General features: G+C 41.7%; 2 protein-coding genes across 2 annotated transcripts; both read left to right on the top strand.

Annotated features, from left to right (window-relative positions):
• The first annotated feature begins 6,202 nt into the window (after positions 1 to 6,202).
• Positions 6,203 to 7,804, top strand: LOC121999751 (putative UPF0481 protein At3g02645). The gene has a single exon (XM_042554391.1). It carries the CDS (start codon positions 6,203 to 6,205, stop codon positions 7,802 to 7,804), a length of 1,602 nt encoding a protein of 533 aa, XP_042410325.1.
• A 13,868-nt stretch (positions 7,805 to 21,672) lies between these two features.
• LOC122002743 (subtilisin-like protease SBT1.5) lies at positions 21,673 to 24,362 on the top strand. The gene has a single exon (XM_042558041.1). The coding sequence runs from the start codon at positions 21,793 to 21,795 to the stop codon at positions 24,154 to 24,156; it is 2,364 nt and encodes a 787-aa protein (XP_042413975.1). The 5' UTR covers positions 21,673 to 21,792; the 3' UTR covers positions 24,157 to 24,362.
• Positions 24,363 to 24,590: the final 228 nt, after the last annotated feature.

Raw genomic sequence — 24,590 nt, 5'->3', positions numbered from 1 at the left:
GGTGGAGACGGCCGCTCGGAACTCGCTGAGCGCTGGTCGCCCCAAGATGACATTGTATGCAGAGGGAGAGTCGACCACGACGAAGTTGCAGTCCGCGTCCTTCTGAACGACTCCTCTCCCAGCGAAATAGCCAATCGGACCTGTCCGACCGGCAGAACTTCATTGCCCGTAAACCCGTAGAGGGGGGTTGTCATGGGCAGCAGCTCGGCTCGATCAATTTGCAGTTGGTCGAAGGTCTTTTTGAATATAATATTGACCGAGCTTCCTGTATCGATGAAAACGCGGTGAATAGTGTAGTTAGCTATTACCGCTTTAATGAGGAGAGCGTCGTCATGTGGCACTTCGACTTCCTCCAAGTCCTTGGGCCCGAAATTGATTTCGGGCCCGCTCGCCCGTTCTTGGCTGTAGCCGACCGCATGGATCTGGAGTTGCTTGACACTTGCCTTCTGTGCTCTGTTGAAGTCACCTCTGGTCGGCCCGCCAGCGATGATGTTGATTTCGCCGCGGGACGTGTTGCTTCTATTTTCTTCTTCCCGAGCGGGCGGCCTAGGCCGCTCCCTCGACACCCAGGGATAGTTCTCGTGCCTCTGAGGATGATGCCGCTCGGGAGACTGTCGCTGTCGCCTGTCGGATATACGCCGATCGGCTTCATGGTGTTGCTGTCGCCTGTTGGATGATGGTGAGCGACGATGGCTACTCTGAGGAGCGGGGTGGGCGATCAGGGGAAGGCTCCGGCAATCTCTTGTGTTATGCGTGTCGGTCCGGTGGAACGAGCAAAACATAGGGGTCCATACCTTCTTCTTAGGTTTGAGCCGCTCGACAGCTACCTCTTGGACTGCTTGGGACCTCGCGTGGTGAGGGCGGACTGCTTCGACCCTCGGTCATCTGGGCGGCTCCTGGCGATTGACAGGCTTCCGCTCGGCAGGTGCTAACTGCTCAGTTAGAACTTCTTTTCTTCGGGCCGCCTGGGCTTCCTCCACATTAATGTACTCGTTAGCCCGGTGTAACATATGATCGTAGTCTCGGGGCGGCTTCCGAATGAGTGACTGGAAGAAATCACCATCCACGAGGCCTTGCGTGAACGCATTCATCATCGTTTCTGAGGTGGCTGTTGGAATATCCATGGCCACTCGGTTGAATCGTTGGATGTATGCTCTAAGCGACTCCCTGGGCTCTTGCTTGATGGCGAATAAGTTGACACTAGTCTTCTGGTAACGCCGACTGCTTGCAAAATGGTGGAGGAAGGCCGTGCGGAACTCCTTGAAACTTGTAATGGATCCGTCCGGCAGCCTCCGAAACCACCGTTGAGCCGATCCCAAGAGGGTGGTAAGGAACACCCGACACTTTACTCCATCTGTGTATTGATGTAAGGTAGCCGTGTTGTCGAACTTACCAAGATGATCGTCCGGGTCGGTGGTTCCGTTGTACTCACCGATCGCCGGGGGCACATAGTGCTTTGGTAGAGGGTCCCGCAGAATGACCTCTGAAAATTGCCGGTTGATCCGCTCTGGGGAGGCGTCCGTTCGGAGGGTCTTGCCTTTTCTGTTGTCTCGTAGAGGCGCCTCGTCGGACGTAGATCCTCGATCATGGTTAACTGTTGCGGCTTCAGGAGGCGTACGAAATAGGGCCCGATGAAATGGAACCGTGGCCGGTGGTGCTTCCGCTCGACCTCCCGATATGGACGTCGCTTGTTGCTCCATCCGCTCGGCTTGTGCCTTCTGTTTTTGTTCCACAAGCTTAGCGGCTCTTGCCTCGATCAGAGCATCGAGCTCCTCTGTGGAGAGCATCACCGTATGCGGTCGTCCAGCTTCGTCCATTGCTTCTGCTCGGATGCAGGTGTGTTCCCACAAACGGCGCCAATTTGATCCTGTCCGAACGCTGAATCAAGGGACGCTGGGCACGTGGCGCTCTCCGGACTGATGACGTGGATCTTCGACCGAACGTAGGGACCTCCGGTGAACCTGCAAGGAAGTCGGGCCGGGAAGGGGTTCCCGGCGACGACCCTCCGATGCTCAAGTCAGGCAAGAGAAAACTAGGAAGTGGCTTCGAATCTCAGAGAATGCGTGATTTCGTCCCTCCGGCGAAGTGTGAGGACCCTTATATAGAGCTGTGAATAGGCTTGTGCACACATACCAAGGTGAATACGTGTCCCCTTACCATACCTCAGTATGAGCTTGTCAGAGGAGCTTGTCTGACACCATACCGCTACAGTCCGAGTACTTCTCTGATGGAACGGCAGAACCTTCTGTCGTAAGGTTCAGCGTATGACTTGGTCGTGGGACATGCCTGTTGTCAGAGGATGTTTCCCTTGTCCTTTTGTCTCTTCTATTCCCGCGCCGAGCGTCCGGCCGCTCGGCAGTCCCATCACGTCCGACCGGACGTAGGTATTGATCCGGTCGGGAGATTCCAGGTCGTGTGCTCGGATGAAACTGTTCACAATATTGCTGCTTTATGCCTCGGCCGAGCGGGATACTCGCTTGGCCCGGCGACCCTGTTCACCGTGAACGTCGGAGACCCGACTCCCCGTCGGGTTGTCTTTGCTTCTGTTCTGACCCGTCCGACCGGTTGATCCGACCCTTACCCGATCGGCCGAACCTCATGTTGCCCTTAGGCTTTTGACCTCCACGTGACGTTGACTTCCCTCAAAAGGGATCCCCCGTCTTTACTGTTGGATCATGAGTCATACCCGTGGTGTATTTCAAGAGATTTTTTTCTTAGTGAGAAGTGGACCTAAAAATACTGATCATTTAGATAAATTTTTATGAGTACTTTTTGATTGATCATGTGTCAGTACTTATATGACATATTAACACAGCCTTGAAAGAAAATTTTTTTAATGATGCTAATAGGGTGTGATTTTGACCTATTTGGGCCATAAATGTTTTTAACCAAAACACCTTGATAGCAGTTGTTGTCTTTTGGTCATTAATGAGTTCTACTCTAAGCAGGGGAAGTAAACACCATGTATTTTATTGGTCAGTTTAACTACTATACGACGCAGGGGAAGTAAACACCATGAGATCCACAAAGAAATCTCATTTTCTTACATGTGTGGATACAACAATCACACAAGCCGTCTCAACAATTCAAAACCCTAAGCAGAAAAAAAAAAGTCTTAATATTTATTAATAAATATTATTTTTTAAAAAATAGATTTTCATATAAAATATTATTCGAGATATTTGATATTTAATTTGGTTAATAAAATTTTAAAAGTAATTTACAAAAAATTATTTTTTTCAATTGAAAGTCGTGACCAATTAAGTAACACAATAACAACTTTAACTTATACCAAAAGCTCACTTCTTGTAAATTTAAAACATAAAAATTCTTTTATATTAAATTTTCCAGCATAATTTGTTAACAAAAATATGTATTTGTGTAATGAATATTTTAATTCAATAAATAAAGTTAAATTTAGCCAAAAAAAAATAATAAAAATTACTAACTAATTTGCAATGAATACTAAAATATTGTAATACTATTAATATATATTCTACTGACTATTTTAATTATTTTTTATTGGTAATTTTAATTTAAGGAGAGTGCTAAAATAATGGTAAAATTGTTATTTTATGAATTAGATGTAACCAGTTTAAGCAGTGGATATAACCCCTTATAAAGAAAGATATGACTATATACAATAGACTCATGGATCTGACAGGAGCTTTGTGGACGATCTATCTTATTTTTATCATTTTTTAATTTAATAAATTATTAATCAAATTTATTTAACTAAAAATATTTAACTGGTAAATATTGACGGTAAATTAAAAAAAAAACACGAGTGCGCATGATAACTTGTGGAGGAGAAAGTCATAATAGTATCAGGACAAGGAATAAAAAGAAAGAAAGACAAAAATATAATAAAATAAAATCTAATTTTAATAATAAAAAATTAAAATTTTCAATATAAAATCTAATTTTGATGAATAAAAAAATTTAAAAACGATCAAATTAACTTTGATCTATAAAAAAATATAATTTAACTAGTAGACTTTTCACTTCGTGTAGTTGCACCCTTTGAAACTCTCAAAATGAGGTTGGATAAATCTCAAATTTAATTTAGATTATCTGTTTGGTCAAATTTTATCTAAATTAAAATGATTTTTAAAAATTGATCAACACTTTGATAGGTGTTGTTCGAATCCAAGGCAAATGATCGAATCCAATTCATTTCACAATCAATACTAACAAACCATAAACATTTGATTCTTTTTGAGTGACAGGCTATTCAAAGACATGAATAGAACACAGACTTGTTGAAGATTGATTATTGATTCAACTTTATAAATTATAAGCTTAATTCTTCCTATAGTGGCCATATACAATATGACATTGACCTTCACGACAGCTAGAGATTCTTCTTTTAATCATCAAGCTTGTTGGCCATATATAAGTATAAATTCTTCTTGAAACTATTCCTCAAGAACCTAGAATAAAATGTTATTGGAACAAATTCCTTGTAAACAAAAGCAACAATTGTGGCCTCATATATAGAAGAGCAGATGCTCTGAACTGCATTTTACGATTTAGAGGATGAAGCATTATATTCATTGGTTGATTTGAATAGATTCCACCTGTTTAACAGGTGAGATCTATCCAAATCAATCAATCAACCTCTGTGGTTCATCCTCTGATTCACAAAGTGCAGACCGGAGGATCTCGCTTGAATATATAGTTCCAAAGAATTCAGCGGCTAACGTTGCTTAATTTTCGATATTGGTCATCACTAAACTCATCTCTCACATATGTTCAATTTTTGTGGACCAGAGGATGATCAGAATTGCGACCGGATTATAGTTACAATTCGGCCGTAATTGATGGCGATATCTCCCTGAGATTACTTTCCTATTCAGGTTATAGTTTGAGTTGGGGTGGACGGTTGGAAGTCATTCGGAGATTGCCTCTTGCTCGGTGCCTGACAATCCAACCACTCGCCCATTATTGGTAGTCTCTAGATAGCCTCCGGCCAAATTATAATTTGAATAAAAATATAAACTCAAGAGGAATTGCAAATAATCTTTCCTAGTCAATAACCCCCTCGGTAGAAAATCACTTACACTCGTATTATATTATTTTTTCAAATCCATGCCCATCTAACCGTCATCCAACAAGATTCTCTCAATCTTATAAAAAAAGGGGAAAAAAAAAGCAAGATTCTCTCAATCTTACTAGGAGTTTAAGAGACACAACCTGCTAAAAGAAGCAATCTTAAAAAATCATAAATAATTCATGCATGTTTGGATCGGGTAAAATGTTCTAAGATTTATTTTTGGGTTCCAATATTGATTTTTATGTTTTTTATTTCAAAAATAAAATTTTCAAAAGTTCTACTTTCTCATTTTTATGTTTTAGAGCTTTTTAGTCCTATTTTCTTATTTTTATTATTCGAATTTTAAAGTTTTGATCTAGGTGAATCTAAATTGGTTTCTATTATTTTCTCTTACAAGATCATCTATCCAATTTATCATCTTAACGACTGATGAAAATTTTTCGTAAAATTAAACCGACCATCCCAAATTAAATATTATTTTGTTCATCATTTTTTTATATAATGTCAGCCAACTTTAGTTTATCATCAATCGTAAATGATTAGTTAACTTATACCATCAGTAAACTAGTGATCGATACCAATCGAATAGTATAACAACTCTGGCCATTTCTAATGTCAAGTCCGAAGTTCATTCTCTCTATTTTCAAAGTATTCACATCGCTATTAATACTTCAACATTAATATCTACGTAGATGCAATGTAATATAATATTAACGCGTTCAAAAAATTAAATACGTTAAATATTTATAGATTAAAAAACTTATATATATAATAATATATTATCATTAACGCATCACGCGTTAATAACATTGTAGATGCTCTCATAAAGTTATACATATCTCGTGAGACAGATGAATAGAAGATAAATAAATACTGAACGGCTCCCTAAACTACAGAGTTATTTGTCACATTCGTGACATGAACCCAAACTCAACCGGACAACTACTACGGGGCTGAGTACCAAAGTGGGCGGCGGGTGTCGCTTGAGCAAAGTAAACAATGTAGGCCACCACCGATGAAACCCAAAGCCCCTTGGAAAATTTTGGCCTCTAAACGGTAAAAAAATATTAAAAGGGGAAAACAAACAAACTGCTTTAAATACTCAGCAATGCAGCGGAGTGACCAATCCGAGCGCGTCCGCACGCAATGACGAAAGAGGACGACTCCCCTGCAGAAGCCGCCGCCGCCGCTTCGGCCAGGAAACACTTGGACGAACTCCGGTGGGTCATACACGTCAAGAACATCCTTCAGACCATGAACGAGGAGCTCTACTCGCGAGATGCTCCTTCCATCTTCACCGTGCCCAAGGCCTTGTCATCCGCCCGCCCTGACTCTTACCTGCCGCAGCTCATCGCCGTCGGCCCCTACCACCACTGGGACCCACTGCTCTACCAGATGGAGCACTACAAGCTCGCCATCGCCAAGCGCAACCAAACGCAGCTCCTCCTCCAGGGAACCTCCTTCCACCACTTCGTCGACTACTGCGCCAACAAGGAGCACGCCATCCGTTCCTTCTACCATCGCCACGTCGACCTCGATCGCGAGACCTTGGCGTGGATGATGGCCATCGACGCCGCCTTCCTGCTCGAGTTCCTGTGCAGCCTCTCGGATCCCAGGTGCGGCTTGGCCATCGGCATTAAGCTCGCCTGCAAGTCCATCGCCCGCGACACCGTCATGCTCGAGAACCAGATCCCGTTGTTCCTCCTACGCAAGCTCCTGCGGTTTCATACCCATCTCGCCGATGACAATCTCTCCTCCCTCCTCCTCGGATTCGTCAAGTCCATCTCCCCCTTCAAGGCCACGCAAAGCCTCGCCGCCCTCTCCAGACCCAAAGCCTACGCGCACCTCCTCCAGCTTCTCTACCGCGTCATCGTACCTCGACAAAAAGAGACCGCCGACTGCAATTCTATCGGCGGCTCCGCCGTCACCATCCCGACAGCCGAGGCCGAGTGCGAAATCGATGTCGCCGAATCGGTGCACGAGCGAGCAAAGCCAGGACCGGAGTACAGCGGCATCTTCGACACGATTTGGGCCACCGCGTCCGGGCTTCACGTTGTGAATCTGCTGATCGTAAAGCCCTTCGAGATGCTGCTCAAGATCCCCTGGCCAATCTTTTCGGCCCTGTTCAAGGGATTGACTAGCTCGTATGCCCCGGTGCCGGCCGATACGACTATCTCGGCCGATGAGATCGAGATCCCGTCGGTGGAGGAGCTAGCGAAGGCCGGCGTCAAGTTCTCGTGCACGGAGGGCGACCTGAGCACTATCCGCTTCGACGCGAAGACGGCCACGTTCTACATGCCGACGATCGTGATGGACTCGAATACAGAGGCGGTGGTGTGCAATCTGGTGGCATACGAGACGACGGCGGAGACGGGACCGCTGGTGTTCGCGCGGTACACGGAGCTGATGAACGGGATCATCGACACGAAGGAGGACGTGCGGCTGCTGCGGGAGGCGGGAGTGGTGGAGCGGCGGCGGATGAAGAGCGACGAGGAGGTGGCGCGGGTGTGGAACGGGATGGAGCGGTCGGCGAGGGCGGCGAGGGCAGGGGAGATGGACAGGGTGATCGCGGAGGTGAACGCCTACTATGGCAGCCTGTGGGGAGTGCGTGCCAGGCGGTTCGTGAGGACGTACGTGTCCCGGTCGTGGCAGGTGCTGACGTTTGCGGCTGCAGTTTTGCTGCTCTTGGTGACTTCCCTGGACGCCTTCTGCTCCGTTTTTCTCTGTGCTTCCTTCTGGTCAAACTGAACCAACCGAACCGGATTCCGATTTATCTAACTGCTATCAACTTTTCATAATACGTAAATTGTGATTTTGTATTTATAAAATAAGTGCTTCCTTCTTGGTTTAGACTATGTTAAAATTCTAGATAGTATATATGTCCATCAGTTCATGACACTCTTTGGATCCTTTTGAGTGTTTCCATGCTCTCAAAAATGGAATTCATAGCCTAAATAGAGAGTTGTTAATTTTTGAAATTGACACAACCTTGAGATAATTTTGCATAAGCTTTTCAAAGGGCCTAAGCTAGAACAATCATAATCACCCACCAACATCACCATTGGGTTCCTAGGATTACCCTGGTTCAAACCATGGCATGATTTTAAAATTTTAGACCGTGCAGGTCAAGCCAAGTTCATTACGCTCCTAGGAGCCTCCAAATTATAATCATGCCATCAAAAATGAATTTTATAGCCCAGATAAAGAGCTGAGTTTCTAAAGTTGGCACTACTTTGAAACAATTTGCACAAGCTCATTAGAGGTTCTAGGGTAATCATACTTATCAACACCTTCATTTGGTTCTTAGGACTCCCTTGGTTTAGGTTATGTCATGATTTTTAAATTTTGTACATTGTAGGTCCATCAGCAAATTAGTTTTGGCTAAAACTTGCTCTTGGCCTTGGACACAAAATTTCTTCAAACCAAATTTGTTCCACTCTTAGGAGCCTTTTGAGTGTAACCATTGTAAGACCGGATCGTGCGATAGAGGGTGGAGTGAATATCATTCATTGAAAACTCTTCTTTTTTTTTACAAAAACAAAACAGATACACAAAGAAAAAACAAATATGAAAGGACTCGAGCAGTTAATTGGTTCACAATCCAACGATTACTACTCCAAGCCCACGATCCCTTAGATAATTTTTGAATGTGCAATCAACTAATACCCTTTTTCTAAAAACTTTCAAAAAAGAGAGAAATCGTTAAAAGACTTAGGAGACAATAACAACTTTATTAATATCATAAAATGAAATGTGAATGTAAATTTATCGACAACAAGAGATCAAATTTAGAGTAGGTAGTCAGAGAGCCCCTTGGCATATAAGCAGTTGCATGAATGAAGCAGTATGCAAAGAGAGATCGATGAAAGAATTGATTATTGAGCCTTCGATTCTGAGGCTTTTTTTATAGACTCTATCCGGTCGACTGATTCTCTTGATTAGTTGATTAGCCCCATAATTTCCTTTACTATTTGATCTGATCTCATCTGATATGTGCTTTCCAAATAGATTCGGTCAGCTGATCCTTCTGATCAATCGCCCAAACCTTTATTTCCTTCTTTACTATATTAGAATATGATTTGTACATATTTGCTTGGATCAGTCGACTAAACCACCATGTTCGGTTAACCAAAGTATTTTTTTTGCAAAACAGAGATAGCACAAAAAACAACAATAATGATCTTGTAAAATAGAGTTAGAAATAGATAAGTACGCATGAATGAAACTAATAGTTAAGATTGTCTAATCTCAACTTAGAAATTTCTATTAGCTTTCTTTAGTCAGATCAACGCTTAAGGTTGTGCAAATTCGGACACGTCCTCACTTCCTTCCAGAATGAAAGGCCTCTCCAGAACATACCTTACTTGTCAAACATCCGGTCCAGCTAACCTATTTAGACTTCTTCTGCTTATTATCCGAACGATCTTGAGTATAACTATACATTCAGAAATAATATGCAATCATTTGATTTTAGAAATGAAAGGCGATCTAAAATTGACTCATTCACCAACACCATCATTGGATTTATAAGACTTCCCTGGTTTCGACCATGTCAAGATTTTAAAATTCTAGATAATGTAGGTCTATTATCGAGTTTTGATCAAAACTCCTTGATGGTCTTAGACACTCCAGAATCTCTTCAAACAAAGTTCATTACACTCCTAAGAGTCTCCTGAGTGTAACTATTGTTGGATCGAAAGAGCTAGAGAGGGGGGGGGGGGTGAATAACGCTTGTGACTTTCACTTTAGTTTAGGAAAACTTAACGAGTAAACGCAGTGGAATAATAACACAAACACACAAAAAAGACACCAAAGATTTTTTACTTGGTTCGGAGTCTGGGGCGACTCTTACTCCAAGGCTCACGCTCGTTGAGCGTTTACTTTGGGCAATTACTATAAGCTCGCAAAGTATTACAAAGAGGATACAATAATTCAAGTGCAGTAAGAAAATATACCAACAACTTTAAGAACAGTGAATTCGAAGCTTTAGGTTGTCGGTGTCTTGCTACAACTTTATCGAATGGTCTTTTGAGCAATGCACGGAAGATGGATCATGTTTTCGTTGTTGTTCCTTGTTGCTGCTCGAGACCTGCTTATAAAGCTCGTGGAGGGCCCCTCCAACACCATGGAGGGTGCCCTCATCCACGCCAAATCCGCAGTGTGGATGAGCTTTGAAGAAGTCGCCTCTTATCCGTCTGAGGGCGCCCTCAACCTCCATGGCGCCGCCCTCACACCAAGGTCCAGGGCACCCTCAAGCTCCATGAGGGCGCCCTCGCGCCAGTGTCCAGGGCACCCTCAAGCTCCATGAGGGTGCCCTCGTGCCTTGCTACGAGAGGGTCTCTTCCTGCAAAATAAGTTAGTCCAACAAACCAACATACCCTGCAAAACAAAGTGAACATATAGATATGTAATATTAAAGTATTTGACAGTCTCCGGACTGTCCGGTTCTGACTTCGGATTCCCGACAAGAAATCCTAGGTCGAACCGACGTCTACTATTTCCTCACCGGGGAACGCGTCCTCACCTACTCCACTCAAGAGAGTTTATCTATTGCCAGTTGATCCTCTAGACCAACTGGACTTTTGCTTAGCGCCCGAAGCTCTAAGACTTTCCGCTGGACGTCCGCTCCACGACCCGCCCAGTCTTTCACCTGGTTCGCGACACCTTGACTTTCCACCTAGAGTCCTCGACTCTAGGACTTTTGCCCGAAGCCCTCGACCCGCTAAGACTTCCCGTCTAAGGTTACCACCCCCTAGGACTTAGGGTTACCGCCCCTTAGGGTTTTTCCTTTGCCTAACCGCAACTAGGACTTTTCCCTAAGTACACGTAGGACTTTCCTGCAATCTCATTTAAATTGTTAGATAAGAAAACAACTTAACTTTGAACCCTTTGACATAATCAAAATACAGGTTCGACTGTCGGATGCTTCCCGCACCAACAACTATAACTACATAAATGAATTTCACAACCTAGATAGAGAACTATTGTTTTTGAAATTGGCACAACTTTGAGACAATTTGACACAAGCACATTAGAGGATGTAGGGCAATCATACTCAATCACCAACAACATCATTGGGCTCTCCTAGGGTTCTTCTTGTTTAAACTATGATGAGATTTTGAAATTCAAGACATTATAGCTCCTCCAAGAAGAATGAAAACATAGACCCAAGTGGATCCCATATTCTTCAAGCACTCAATAAACTCAGAGTTTGAATATCCAATCTCTTCCAAGTGACCAAATTTTTTATATGTGAGTATGAAATCCTTTATTCTGTACAAATATCACATAACCCTTTTGATGACTTTCAAATGATCCGATCTAGAGTTACTCAAATATTTGTCTAGCATACCCACTATGTAAGCAATATTTGGACGCTTACATACTTAAACATACATGAGAATCCCTATAACTAAAGCATAAGAGATTTATGTATTTTCTTTATCTCACATTATATTCAAGTTATGAACATTGTTTCAAGCTAAATTTGCCACCTTTTGTCATAAGTGTGTCACCAAGTGCATAATTTTATATGTCATACCAATTGAGCACCCTTGTAGGTCTTTTGTGATAATCCAAGTATACATCTTGAACAATCATGATAGATCTATATGCATCACTAAGATCCTTCATTTAAAAACGACCAAATAGAAATTGATTGGTTTCATGCAACAAAACCTTATTATTTTTTGCCAGCAAAATATCATCCTCATAAAAAAAAAGTATAATGAACTTGAGGTATATGCATTGATCAATGATATTCTCCTTAAAATCAAATGAAGTAACCATCTAATTAAATTTCCAATACCATTGGCAGATTATATGCATTAGATTAAAATGGATTTTGTTAAGCTACATACTAGATGCTTTAAGCCCTTAGATTTAAAGTTCTTCAATCGCATCGTATATAGATTCATTTTTCTCCATTGAAAATTAATCCTATTTGAATTAACAGGTTTTAGAAGATTATTTTAGGTATTTGCATGCGAATTAACAGATTCAATAATCCATAGGATAATTATTATCTTGTCCAACATCAGTTAGTATCAGAGCTCTAGATCCATGGATGGTCATCATGGTTGTGATTGTGGTCATGATAGGTAGGTTCTGATTGAGGAAATCTCACATCATGGTTGTAGTACTCAAGACGAGATACTTGAAGATCTACAAAGACAATTATCCCAATATCTAGCAGTGCAAGATTTTAAAAATTGCAAGTTCTTTTATTTTAATTTGGATACAAATTTTTTAAAAAAAAAGAATTAGATGAAAAGATTGAAATAGTTGATGATCTAGTTTACGATAAAGATGAGATCAAGTTAATTAGCGATCCATGATGATGAAGTTGATAAGGTTCCTTGTGACGATGACTCAAAGAAAGAGAACGCTAACAGTGATGCATCTCCAGTAATTTTCCAACAAACATATTGGAGCCCCAGGGTGCTTTCTATATGTTCATTGACTTTAGTTCCTATTATGGATTTGAGGTTGAAGGTTTTGAAAACATTGAAGACTCCGAATTCCTTTACTGGTTCTGTTTTGACAAAGCCCAAGTTGCACTTGTTCCAGGAGCAGTTGGAGATAATAAATGCATTCAGATTTCTTATGCTGCATCTTTGTCAACCCTGCAAGAAGCAATGAAAATAAAAGAAGACATGGCTCTACTCAAATCACCTGTTGCTAACTCCAGGTGGCTGACCATATATCCTTGATGTTTTATCTCTTATTTCGATGAGATCACGAGGTGAAGCAATTATAATGGAGCGTCTAAAAGGATATCTTAGCATGCATATGATACCTCCCCATGTAATGAATTTTTGTATATATGGATCTCATTTATTGCAACAGAATCAGTCAGCAACAACACCTAATAACAGTCCCCTCACTTTTATCGAGTTGATATCAAATGATCTTCCACCTGGTTATCACTTGACACTACTCTGAACTCGATGACAAGTTCATTTAAACTTTAGGCGATTGATGCATAATGATTTGTAGATTATTATTATTATTATTTTTGTAATTTTCATTTTTTAGGCATTTAAAGTATTTTTGGTATATTAAGTAATATTTTTTTAATATTTTTTATATTTTGAGTCCATTTAAGGATTTTTGAGTTATGAGTCTTTTTTTCCTTTTTATTAGAATTCCTTTCATTTCTTTACAAGTCAGAAATCGTCGTCTATATATATATCGAGATTTATTTTCTTTATTTGATTTTAAGGTTTATAATCTTATAAGGGTATGTTTAGTTGATGTTTAGAAAAAAAAGTTTTAGTTTAATAATATTTTTGATAGTGTCATTATTTTTCTATTTTTTGGTATTCCTCTTCGAATTAATAGATTTTAAAATATTATTTTCGATATTCACACACGAATCACTCTCTTATCCGGCGTCAACTTGACAACCTCCTTCTTAGGAATTGAGCCTTTGATAGATTCTAGAATGAATAACTTCATGATCATTAAACTCATGCGGTTGGATTTATCCCATTTCTCAAATATAGTTGTCTCTTTTGCAGGGTAAGACGATTCTTCTTGAATGCATGGTCTAAATCCATATAGTCTAACACAATCATTATGTGTTCTTTCCATTTCATAAAATTAGTGTCGATAAGTACTAAATGCTGTTGATGTTGGCAGATATTGAGTATGCTATAAAATAAAAGAACGAAGCTCACTTTACAACCTAAACATGCATATATTTAAGCAAATAAAAGCAAACAATCGCAAATATATATATATACATGTATGTAGGCCTCCCAAGCACAATATTCCATTTAATTTTTGGACTAAAATACAACCCGTCAACGGTATTCTCTAAATATAGCTCAAAATAATTAACTTTAATCAACCGTATAATATGTCTTTCTTTAAATCAAAATATTATATGAATAATGTACAAGAATTTCACTATATATGAGCTACAATAATATATATTTGACCTAAAAGAAATTTTCGTTTAGGTAAATTATTTTCGACATAGATATACATCTATCTATATAAAATATACTAAATTTATCTAATAGTTATTACTTTGGTGATTATATTAGTTCAACTTAGTAGTAACACTTGTGCAAATAGATATATGAGAAAACCCATAACACAAATTGAACATTAGCAATCGGCCGATCCTCGATAGTAGTTGAGTGATAAGTAAATAGTCAACTACTTAATATACTATGCTCAAGTTGAGTGAACTAGTCGACTGCCTAACTTGTTCATGCACAGCAGTCAGAGTTCTCCAATCAACTGATAAACATATTGTTCCCAACCCATGCACAACAGTTGAGTATGGTAATCAACTAGTAAACTTACCAATGATGGTTTGTTAGACCCCGTGGTAGTTTTGATGTGATCAACCAAATTGGTTAGGTCCTGTTTTGTGTCTGATCCCTGTGTCTAAATGTGCAGGACCTTAGGAGCGCAGGAAGTCGAGCGGAAGACGCAGCTAGTGAGAAGGACGACACAGGAAAGGAGCCGACGAGCTCGGTGCGTCCGAAGGACGAGAGAGATGCGGAAGAGTACTCCGGTAGGCGTGAAGAGTGTGCGCGGCGTTCGAGGGACGTTAAGCCGGGACGGAAGGCTGCTTGAGGAGAAGGCCGGGAATTGGGTTCGGGTGAGCCCTATTCCGGTTGGCCGCAATCACCCAAAAGAACGGAGCATAGGAAGCCAACGCAAAAGAACTGGAAAAGAAGCTGTGTTGGATAAACAGCTCAAGGCGCCTTCAGCTTGAAGGCGCCTTAAGCCTGGTCAAACAGACCGTTTGCGCAGCGGATAAAGTTTTATCTGCTGACCGAGTTGGAGGCGCCTTAAACCTAGTTGAAGGCGCCTTGGACCATCGGGATAGGATTTCCAGGACCTATATAAAGGCTCCTGGAGCTAGGAAATAATCAACAACTCAAACAATCAATTGTGTAGCCATTCCTAGCAATAGTTCTAAGCTTCCAAAGTGTAAAAGGTTTCTCCGCCTTCAATAAAGGAGATTCTTTTTAGTGCACTTCTCATTGCCCTGGATTAACAACCTTCTTGGTTGTAACCAGATTAAATTCCTGTTTCTTTTCTGTTTACTGCTTTATTACTCTACTGCTTTATTTACTATTGCACTAATTGAGTTGAAAGCACGAGGAGGGTATAGTTTGATCTTGTTTTCAGCAATTCACCCCCCCTCTTGTCGGCCTATGCTGCACTTACAAGTGGTATCAGAGCCTGATCGCCTCAGAAGGACTAACCGCAAACTGAAGCACTACAATCAAAATGATGGCCGGAGCGAACATCCATCCCCCGAAGTTCGACGGAGACTTTGCCACAAGGAAGCGCAAAATGGAGGTATTTTTTAAAATTGAATTTGACATTCTTTTAATAATGAAATATGGCTATGCAGTTCCGAAAGATAAGGAGGAAAATACCTGGACGAAAAAGGAACAAGCAGATTTCGTCGCCAACGGGAAGGCTGAGTTCCACCTACTCAGCGTTCTGCCGCCTCAGGAGGTAAATCGGATCGGAAGCTACAACTCCGTGAAAGATCTCTGGGAAAAATTCCTGGAGCTTCACGAAGATACCTCCGAAGCAAAGCTAGCGAGAGTGAGGCGTGACATCCTCCGGACCCAGTTGACGAACCTCCGGATGAACCAAGGCGAGAAGGTAGCGCAACTCCAAGCGAGAATCAAAGAGCTGATAACTCAACTCAACAACCTTGGAGAAGAAGTAACGAACCGGGACTCGATCCGGTACGCGCTCAACGCTTTTCCGAGAACTTCCGATTGGGCCTCCTTAGTAGATGCGTACAACATCTCTAAGGACTTCGAGGTAAGTACTTTAGAATAATTGGTTTCTACTTTTGAACTTCATGAATCTCGAGTTGCAGAGCCCAATGGAGTGGAGAAGACCAGTCAGAACATTGCCTTAAAGGTAAAAATAAACGGTTCTGACTCAGAAGCCTCGGTCGATGAATCCGAAGTGGTACTACTGGTAAAACACTTCAATAAATTTTTTAATACTAATAAGTTTAGATCGCAGAGGCATCAACAAAAGAAAAGAACAATTCGTTGATACAACTGCAACGAAGAAGGGCATATCAAGGAGGACTGCCCAAAATTGAAGAGCAAACAGAAGGATAAGGAAAGGAGCAAGAATCCAGCTTGACCCAAACACAACCTAAAGGCCACGTGGGATGATTCGTCGTCCTCCGAATCAGAAGTCGAAGAATTCTCGAGGATAGCACTGATGGCCAACCATCAGCTAGAAGAAACGTCTAGCTCAGAGATGAGCATCGATGAAGGGGGAGGAACATCAGAAGAAGAAAGTAGCAGTGAAGGGGGAGCGTCACCAGATCAGGTAAGTAAGGTACGCAATCTAACCCTGACTCAGTCTTTTAAATTTATCAAGTCTCTATCCAAAGAATTAGATCAATTAGAAAAAGAAAATACTAAATTGAAATTGATCCTTGCGAAAGCATGCCCAGTAGAAATGTATGATAGCATAAAATCAGAAAATGATAAATTAAAATTAGAAATTGAAAATTGAAATCTGATGCATGTTTAAATAAATTTCCAAACTCAAAATTAAAAATTTATAGAAAATTAAATTGGTACATTAGAAAACACCAGGGTCAACTTAGAAAAGTGCCCAAAAATCATGTACCCCCTAAGTTTTTGACCAACCCTATAGGAAGGAACCTTTATTGGGTTCTAAAATCTCTGCTAGTTTAAATTTCTCTTTTAGTTAAAAGCTTACAGTGGGAAAATTAAATATTGAAATTCTTTATGGAAGCTTTATCTAAGGAAGTAGTTGCTGCTCCAATAACCAAGAAGGCCTAGTGCCTCGCCATGACCTGGAAGCTGAAATATTGAAATAAAATGTTTAATTAACTTTCTAAAAAAGCATTAAAAACTAGAATTAAATAATGGTTCGAAAGTTTATCAAACATTTTGTTAAAATAAACAAAAAAAAAATTTTTTTTACTTAGAAATTTTTCTTGAAAACTCTAACTCAAAATTTTCATTTGACTTAGAAATTTTTTTTGGGAACATTCAAAAATTTAGTTTACTTAGAATTTTTTTTTTGAAAATTCAGTTTAACTTAGAAATTTTTTTTTGTAAAATTCAAAAAATTCATTTTTGCTTAGAAATTTTTTCTGAAAATTCAATTTAACTTAGAAATTTTTTTTTTCTAAAAATTCATTTTTGCTCAGAATATTTTTCTACCTTAATAATTTGCTTAATATTATCTTATTGGTACCCCATTTTTACTGTGATCAAAGAGGGAGAGAAGGTACAAGTTTAGGGGGAGTTAGGAAAATAAAAAATTAAAATTTTTTTATATTTTTTTTCTAAACTGAGTTGCAATTTTATTTATTGCAAATTTATGCTTAAATATGTTAGTTTAGTAATTTCCTTTAAAATTACTATTTATGTCTGTTTTAACTCTAACTTGAACTTGGGTTGATGCACATCAAAAAGGAGGAGATTGTTAGACCCCGTGGTAGTTTTGATGTGATCAACCAAGTTGGTTAGGTCCTGCTTTGTGTCTGATCCATGTGTCTATGTGTGTAGGAGCTTAGGAACGCAGGAAGTCGTGTGGAAGACGCAGCTAGAGAGAAGGACGACACGGGAAAGGAGCCGACGGGCTCGGTGCGTCCGAAAGACGAGAGAGCTGCAAAAGAGTGCTCCGATAGGCGTGAAGAGCGTGCGCGGCGTTCGAGGGACGTTAAGCTGGGACGGAAGGCTGCTCGAGGAGAAGATCGGGAATTGGGTTCAGGTGAGCCCTATTCCGGTTGGCCGCAATCACCCAAAAGAACGGAGCATAGGAAGCCAATGCAAAAGAGCTGGAAAAGAAGCTGTGCTGGATAAACAGCTCAAGGCGCCTTCAAGCTGCCTGCGCCTTCAGCTTGAAGGCGCCCTCAAGGCTGATGAAGGCGCCTTAAGCCTGGTCAAACAGACCGTTTGCGTAGTGGATAAAGTTTTATCCGCTGACCGAGCTGGAGGTGCCTTAAACCTAGTTGAAGGTGCCTTGGACCCTCGGGATAGGATTTCCAGGACCTATATAAAGGCTCCTAGAGCTAGGAAATAATCAACAACTCAAGCAATCAATTGTATAGCCATTCCTAGCAATAGTTCTAAGCTTCCAAAGTGTAAAAGGCTTCTCCGCCTTCAGTAAAGGAGATTCTTTTTAGTGCGCTTCTCATTGCCCTGGATAAACAACATCCTTGGTTGTAATCAGGTTAAATTCCTGTTTCTTTTCTGTTTACTGCTTTATTACTTTAATGCTTTATTTACTATTGCACCAATTGAGTTGAAAGCACGAGGAGGGTATAGTTTATTTTTGTTTTCAACAATTCACCCCCCTCTTGTCGGCCTACGCTGCACTTACATGGTTCACACATGTAACTCAACTGCATTAGTCGATTGCATTATTGCAATCATAAAAATGACAATGATATATATAAATGGTTTATAAATATAGTTATGATCCTCATATAAGAATATTGGCCTCATGATATATTTTTAAAAACATACCATGCCCGACTATGAAGGACTTAAATTTGAGATTTTAGGGCATGATGAGACTGAGAAACACTGAAGAAGCTTACACGATATGGAATGAGTCCGATCATAACTCTCTAAGTCTATCAACAGATTTTGACCGAAAACTATTGATGGATATAGGAGACTTGAGTTTTAAAATTTTATTGTGAGATAGAAGAGATGAATGTATAGAAGGTATGCATGATGTGCAATCCTTATCTTGAGACTCGTAAGCGAAGTTATAATTGTATGCCAACTGGCACAAACACTGTGGCCCTAGTTTTTGAAGACCAACACCACTGTAGTGTTGGACTTTGGAAACCAGCAGCACTGTAGTGTCGATCTTAAAAATTCAGCACCATATTGTTCTATTTTTCTCATATAGGGTAGGGGGGGGGGGGGGGGTTGGTTTTTGAAGATTAGCAACACTATGATATTGTTCTTGTAAGAACAAGACCATTGAGTTTTGAAAATTTTAAAATCTTTCAACGACTACGTGGATGCCTTAAAATAGTAAAGGATGATACATTTGTACTATGATGCATCTAATAAACTCACAGGAGTTAGAATGAGTCCAATATGAATTGATGAAGTCCATTAATGAGTTTTGACTGAAATCCATTGATAGATATATGAGACTTTGATTTCTAAAAAGTTGATATGTAATAGAGGAAATGAGTATGCAGAATGTATTTATAGTGTCCATTCTTGATTTTCACATCTCCAGGATATATTATATGTATGTGCCAATTCCCTTAAAGTCTACAACACTATAGTGGTGGTTTTAGAAAACCAGCACCACAGTGTAATGTTGACATCACAAAGTGTGGTATTGGTTTTCAAAGATCAGCACCACTATGCTACTGTTATTTGAATAATAACACCATAGTGCTCTAAAAGTTTAAAAACTTTTGATCAGTGCTAGGAATGCTTCGAGATAATAAATGAGGACACATTTGGACTAAAAAGCAATGAAGAAACATATAAAACTTGGAATGAGTCTGATTGAAATTTGTTAATTCCATTAGTGAGTTTAGAACGAAATTCATTGATGAAAATAGAAGATTTTAGATTTATGAAGTTTTAACATGAAAACTTTACATGGAAAAACTCATAAGGAAATTCTTTTATGCTATAATCAATATAAATAAACAAGAACTATATTCCGTATAATACATACATGAGAAAATTTCGAAGAGAATTAATGAGAAAATGTCGAAGGAGTTGCTATGATGAAACTTTGATCAGTCTTCTTCAGAGAACACCGAGTCTTCAAAGTTTAGTGACGTCCAAGTTTTAGATCACCTTTTAGAGTTTGGTGACGTTTGGTTCTCTCTTAGGAATCAGAATAGGAATGGGAATAGGTACGAACTTGAGTATCATTCTTAAAAATAATATTTGATTAGTTGAATATTTTCAATCGGAATAAACTTAAATTTTATTTTTTACCCTTAGAAGAAAATAAGAGAAAAAATTAGATGAGAGAGAAAGTTGAATGTAAGAGAAACATATGATAAGAGAGAATGATGAGAGAGAAAGTGTGATGGGAAAAAATGAAGAGAGGGAAAGTGTAATGAGAGAAAATGAGGAGAGAGAGCATGATAGGAGAGATTGAGAAGAGAAAATGCATGATGAGAGAAAAAGTGTGCTGAGAGAGAAAGAGTAATGAGAAAAAAATGAAGAAAAAAAGTATAATGAGAGAAAATGAGAGATTGAGGAGAGAGAACGAATGCTGAGAAAGTATGATGAGAGAGAATGTGTGATGGGAAAAAATGAAAAGAGGAAAAGTGTGATGAGAAGAAATGAGGAGAGAGAGTGTGATGGAAGAGAATAAAGAGAGAGAAAGTGTGATGAGAGAAAATGTGCAGAGAGAGTATGGTAAGAGGGATTGAGGAGAGAGAAAGTATGATGAGAAAAATGAGGAGAGAATGAAGAGAGAAAAAATGAGGAGAGAGTGTGTGATAAGAGAATACAGAGAGAAAATGATAGAGAATATGTGATGAGAGAGAATGAGGAGAGAGAAAGTATGTTGAGAGAGAAAGTGTGATAATAGAATGAGAAGAGAAAGTATGATGAGAGAGAACAAGGAGAGAGAGAGTATGAAATAAAAGAAAAATTGAACAAATATACTAAGGGTATTTTCGTCTAAAACTTAATTCTCATTCTCATTCCATCAAAATCCAAGGGAGAGAGTGCGCTTTATCTATACCCAAGTTTTGAGTTTCATTCCAAAATCTTGATTTCATTCCCATCAACCAAACACAAGATTTGAGAATGAATCCATTCCCTCATTCCCAAACCCCTAAACTAAACGCTACCTTAATCTTTGTATCGGATCTTTCCTCTATTGAAATTTCACTGAAATGTGATGGAACAATTACATGTGAAACAAGAATAGGTAAGTTAATCACATGACTAAACATTACTTCATGCATTCAAACCAATGAGAGCTTTTATTTAAATTTGGCTCGGGATAAAATCAAAATAAAGTATATTTTTTTAGTTAGGATGGTAAATCAACTAAACATTAGTAAATAAATTTGATATTTAACTTAATAAAAATTTATTTATGTTCATTCAATACACAAGATCAATTAAATAAATAAATTTAAATATATAATGTTCAATTAATATTCATGAATAATACTCATGAATCATATTTATTAATAAAACTCATTAAAATACTAAATAAATAAAGAAATTTTAAAATAAATAAATTGAAATTATTAAATTTAATAACCAATCAAGCAAGTAAAAATTTCAAACAATAAATAAACTTGAATTAAAAGTTTCATAATATTTAAACGAATCAACTTAACTCAAGTTCATAAACAAAATAAATTAAACTAAATTTAAATGATCATTTGAATGATTTAATTCATTCAAATTGACTATTATCGTATCATTTAAATATCCAAACTCTAGTTTTTAGACATTTTCAAATCTCACTGCGCAAATCCCACGTATCAGAGATAGAGAGTCCGGGGCAATCTCAAAAATTTGTCGTGATTTAAAAATCAAATAAAATTTACAGGAGTCATTTTAAATTATTAAAAAATAAAAAATAAAAAATAAAAAACACTCCCGCATGCTTATCACTGGCACTTGAGAGAGACTTGCTCGATCATCTTCTTCTTCTTTTGCCTTCTTTTGCCTGCCAGCCGTAAGCCCCAAACCAGAGGCAGAGGCAGTAGCAGCCGACTAATAAAAATGGAGATCGATCTTTACCTCCGCTCTCTCTTCTTCCTCTTCCTTTTCTTCCTCCCTTCCATCTCCGCCGTCGAACTTCTTAACACCTACATAGTACGCGTTGACGCCGACGCTAAGCCCTCCATCTTCCCTACCCACGCCCACTGGTACGAAACTTCCCTTCTCGCCGCCACTGCCTCGGCCGATGGCATCACCGATTTCCCCCCAGGTGGCTTCCTCATTCATACTTACTCCTCCCTTTTTCACGGCTTCTCCACTCGCATTTCCCCCTCCACAGCCGCCTCCCTCGCCTCCACCCCGGGCTTCCTCGCCGTCGTGCCAGAGCTCGTCCGCCACCCTGACACCACGCGGTCCCCGGAGTTCCTCGGTCTCCTATCCTCCGACCGCACCGGCTTACTCGCGGAGTCCGATTTCGGATCTGAGCTCGTCATCGCTGTTGTGGACACCGGCATCACCCCCGGCCATCGCAGCTTCGCCGACAGTGACCTCGGCCTTGCCCCATCGCGGTGGCGGGGTCAGTGCGTCTCTGGCCCCGGTTTCCCGGCCTCCTCCTGCAACCGCAAGCTCATCGGGGCGCGTTACTTTTCCGCGGGGTACGAAGCCACCTCCGGCCGCATGAATGAGTCCGTCGAGCTGCGATCGCCACGGGATACCGACGGACACGGCACCCACACCGCCTCCATTGCGGCGGGACGGTACGTCTTCCCTGCCTCCACGCTTGGTTATGCCCGCGGCGTAGCTGCTGGTATGGCCCCCAAGGCCCGCCTCGCCGCCTACAAGGTCTGCTGGGTCGCTGGTTGCTTCGACTCCGACATCCTCGCGGCCTTCGACTCCGCCGTTGCCGACGGCGTCGACGTGGTTTCCCTAAGCGTTGGAGGCGTCGTCGTGCCCTACTACCTCGACGCTATTGCTGTAGGTGCCTTCGCTGCCGCTGAGGCTGGCATCTTCGTCTCTGCCTCTGCTGGCAACGGCGGTCCCGGCGGGCTCACTGTCACCAACGTTGCTCCCTGGGTAGCCACCGTCGGTGCTGGCTCCATGGACCGCGACTTCCCTGCGGACGTCAAGCTCGGCAATGGTCGCGTCCTCCCTGGCGTTAGTGTCTACGGTGGCCCCTCGCTCGACTCTGGCCGTCTATATCCACTGGTTTATGCAGGGGTCGCCCAAGGTGCTGGCGACGGCTACTCCTCCTCCTTGTGCCTTGAGGGATCCCTCAACTCGGAAGCTGTGAAAGGGAAGATCGTTCTTTGCGACCGCGGTGTTAACTCCCGAACCGCGAAAGGAGAGGTCGTCCGCAAGGCCGGCGCCGTGGGCATGATCCTAGCCAATGGCGTGTTCGACGGAGAGGGCCTTGTTGCCGACTGCCACGTCCTGCCCGCCACCGCCGTCGGTGCTGTGGTGGGCGACGTAATTCGCAAGTACATCGCTACATCCACTTCCAGATTCCCTGCCACCGCCACCATTTTGTTCCGCGGCACCCGTCTTGGCGTTCACCCTGCGCCGGTGATCGCCTCATTTTCCGCCCGCGGGCCCAACCCCCAGTCTCCGGAGATCCTGAAGCCGGACCTAGTCGCACCAGGGCTCCATATCTTGGCGGCCTGGCCACACAACGTCGGCCCCGCCGGGATCCCATCCGACCAAAGGAGAACAGAGTTTAATATTCTCTCGGGCACGTCCATGGCATGCCCCCACGTTTCAGGCCTCGCAGCCCTCCTCAAGGCGGCGCACCCGGACTGGTCTCCGGCGGCCATCAAGTCGGCCCTAATGACCACCGCCTACGTGAAGGACAACAAGGGGATGACAATGCTCGACGAGTCCACTGGAAATTTCTCCGACGTGTTCGACTTCGGTTCCGGCCACGTAAACCCGCAGCGCGCGATGGACCCGGGCCTGATCTACGACCTCACAGCAGTCGACTACGTCAATTTCCTGTGCAACCTCAACTACACGCAGCAGAACATCAAGGCGATCACGCGGAAGGCGGCGGATTGCCGGGGAGCAAGGAAAGCGGGGCACGCCGGCAACCTGAACTACCCTTCCTTCTCCGCTGTGTTCGCGGAGGACGGCTCAAAAAGAAGAATGGCAACGCATTTCATTCGGACCGTGACAAACGTAGGCAACGGAGCCACAACATACAGAGCGACGGTGCAGCAGCCGGAGGGCAGTACGGTGACGGTGGAGCCTATGGAATTGTCATTCCGGCGGTCAGGGCAAAAGCTGAGCTTTCTGGTGAGGGTGAAGGCGGAAACGTGGGCGAAGATGGCGCCGGGGAACTCTAGAGTCCGGAGTGGATCGCTGACATGGAGTGACGGAAGGCATTCAGTGAGGAGCCCCATCGCCGTCACAGTTCAGGCACCATTTTCATGATGCAAGTGGCTCGACCACCACCGTGAAGAAGCTGCACGATCAATACGCCCCTAGATTTTCAAATATGCTCGAATATGTAGAAAAACTTTCCACTTCTCGTTTGCTTTAGACTAAGACAGTGCGCGATAGTGCTCATATATAATATATATATGTATAAATTTCATGAAACTGAGCAAGCGGATGAAGCAGAAAGAGTAAAGCAGGAAGAGGAGAACGATAGTCGTTCTTGTGGTTCGTCGTGTAATTTTCTGCTGTTTCCAAACAGCTAGCTAGCCCATGTTCGGTCTTCTGTTTTGTGCTGCGTCGGGTGACTGGTGGGTCCCGTGGGTGGTTGTCATGATGGGGTGGAGAGGTGCATGTGGACAAGGGAGAGATTTGGCTTACTGTAATCATATTCCGTTTCGAAATTATGTGAAAAAGATAATCATGCATGG

This window comes from Zingiber officinale, chromosome 7A (assembly GCF_018446385.1).
Source record: "Zingiber officinale cultivar Zhangliang chromosome 7A, Zo_v1.1, whole genome shotgun sequence".
In the NCBI taxonomy this organism is placed as follows: domain Eukaryota; kingdom Viridiplantae; phylum Streptophyta; class Magnoliopsida; order Zingiberales; family Zingiberaceae; genus Zingiber; species Zingiber officinale.
The sequence above is the reverse complement of the archived record's forward strand: the minus strand, read 5'-3'. Positions and strand labels throughout refer to the sequence as shown.

Excerpts from the sequence above, each read along its gene's own strand:
- LOC121999751 (XM_042554391.1), top strand. The coding sequence starts at position 6,203 with ATGACGAAAGAGGACGACTCCCCTGCAGAAGCCGCCGCCGCCGCTTCG.
- LOC122002743 (XM_042558041.1), top strand. The coding sequence starts at position 21,793 with ATGGAGATCGATCTTTACCTCCGCTCTCTCTTCTTCCTCTTCCTTTTC.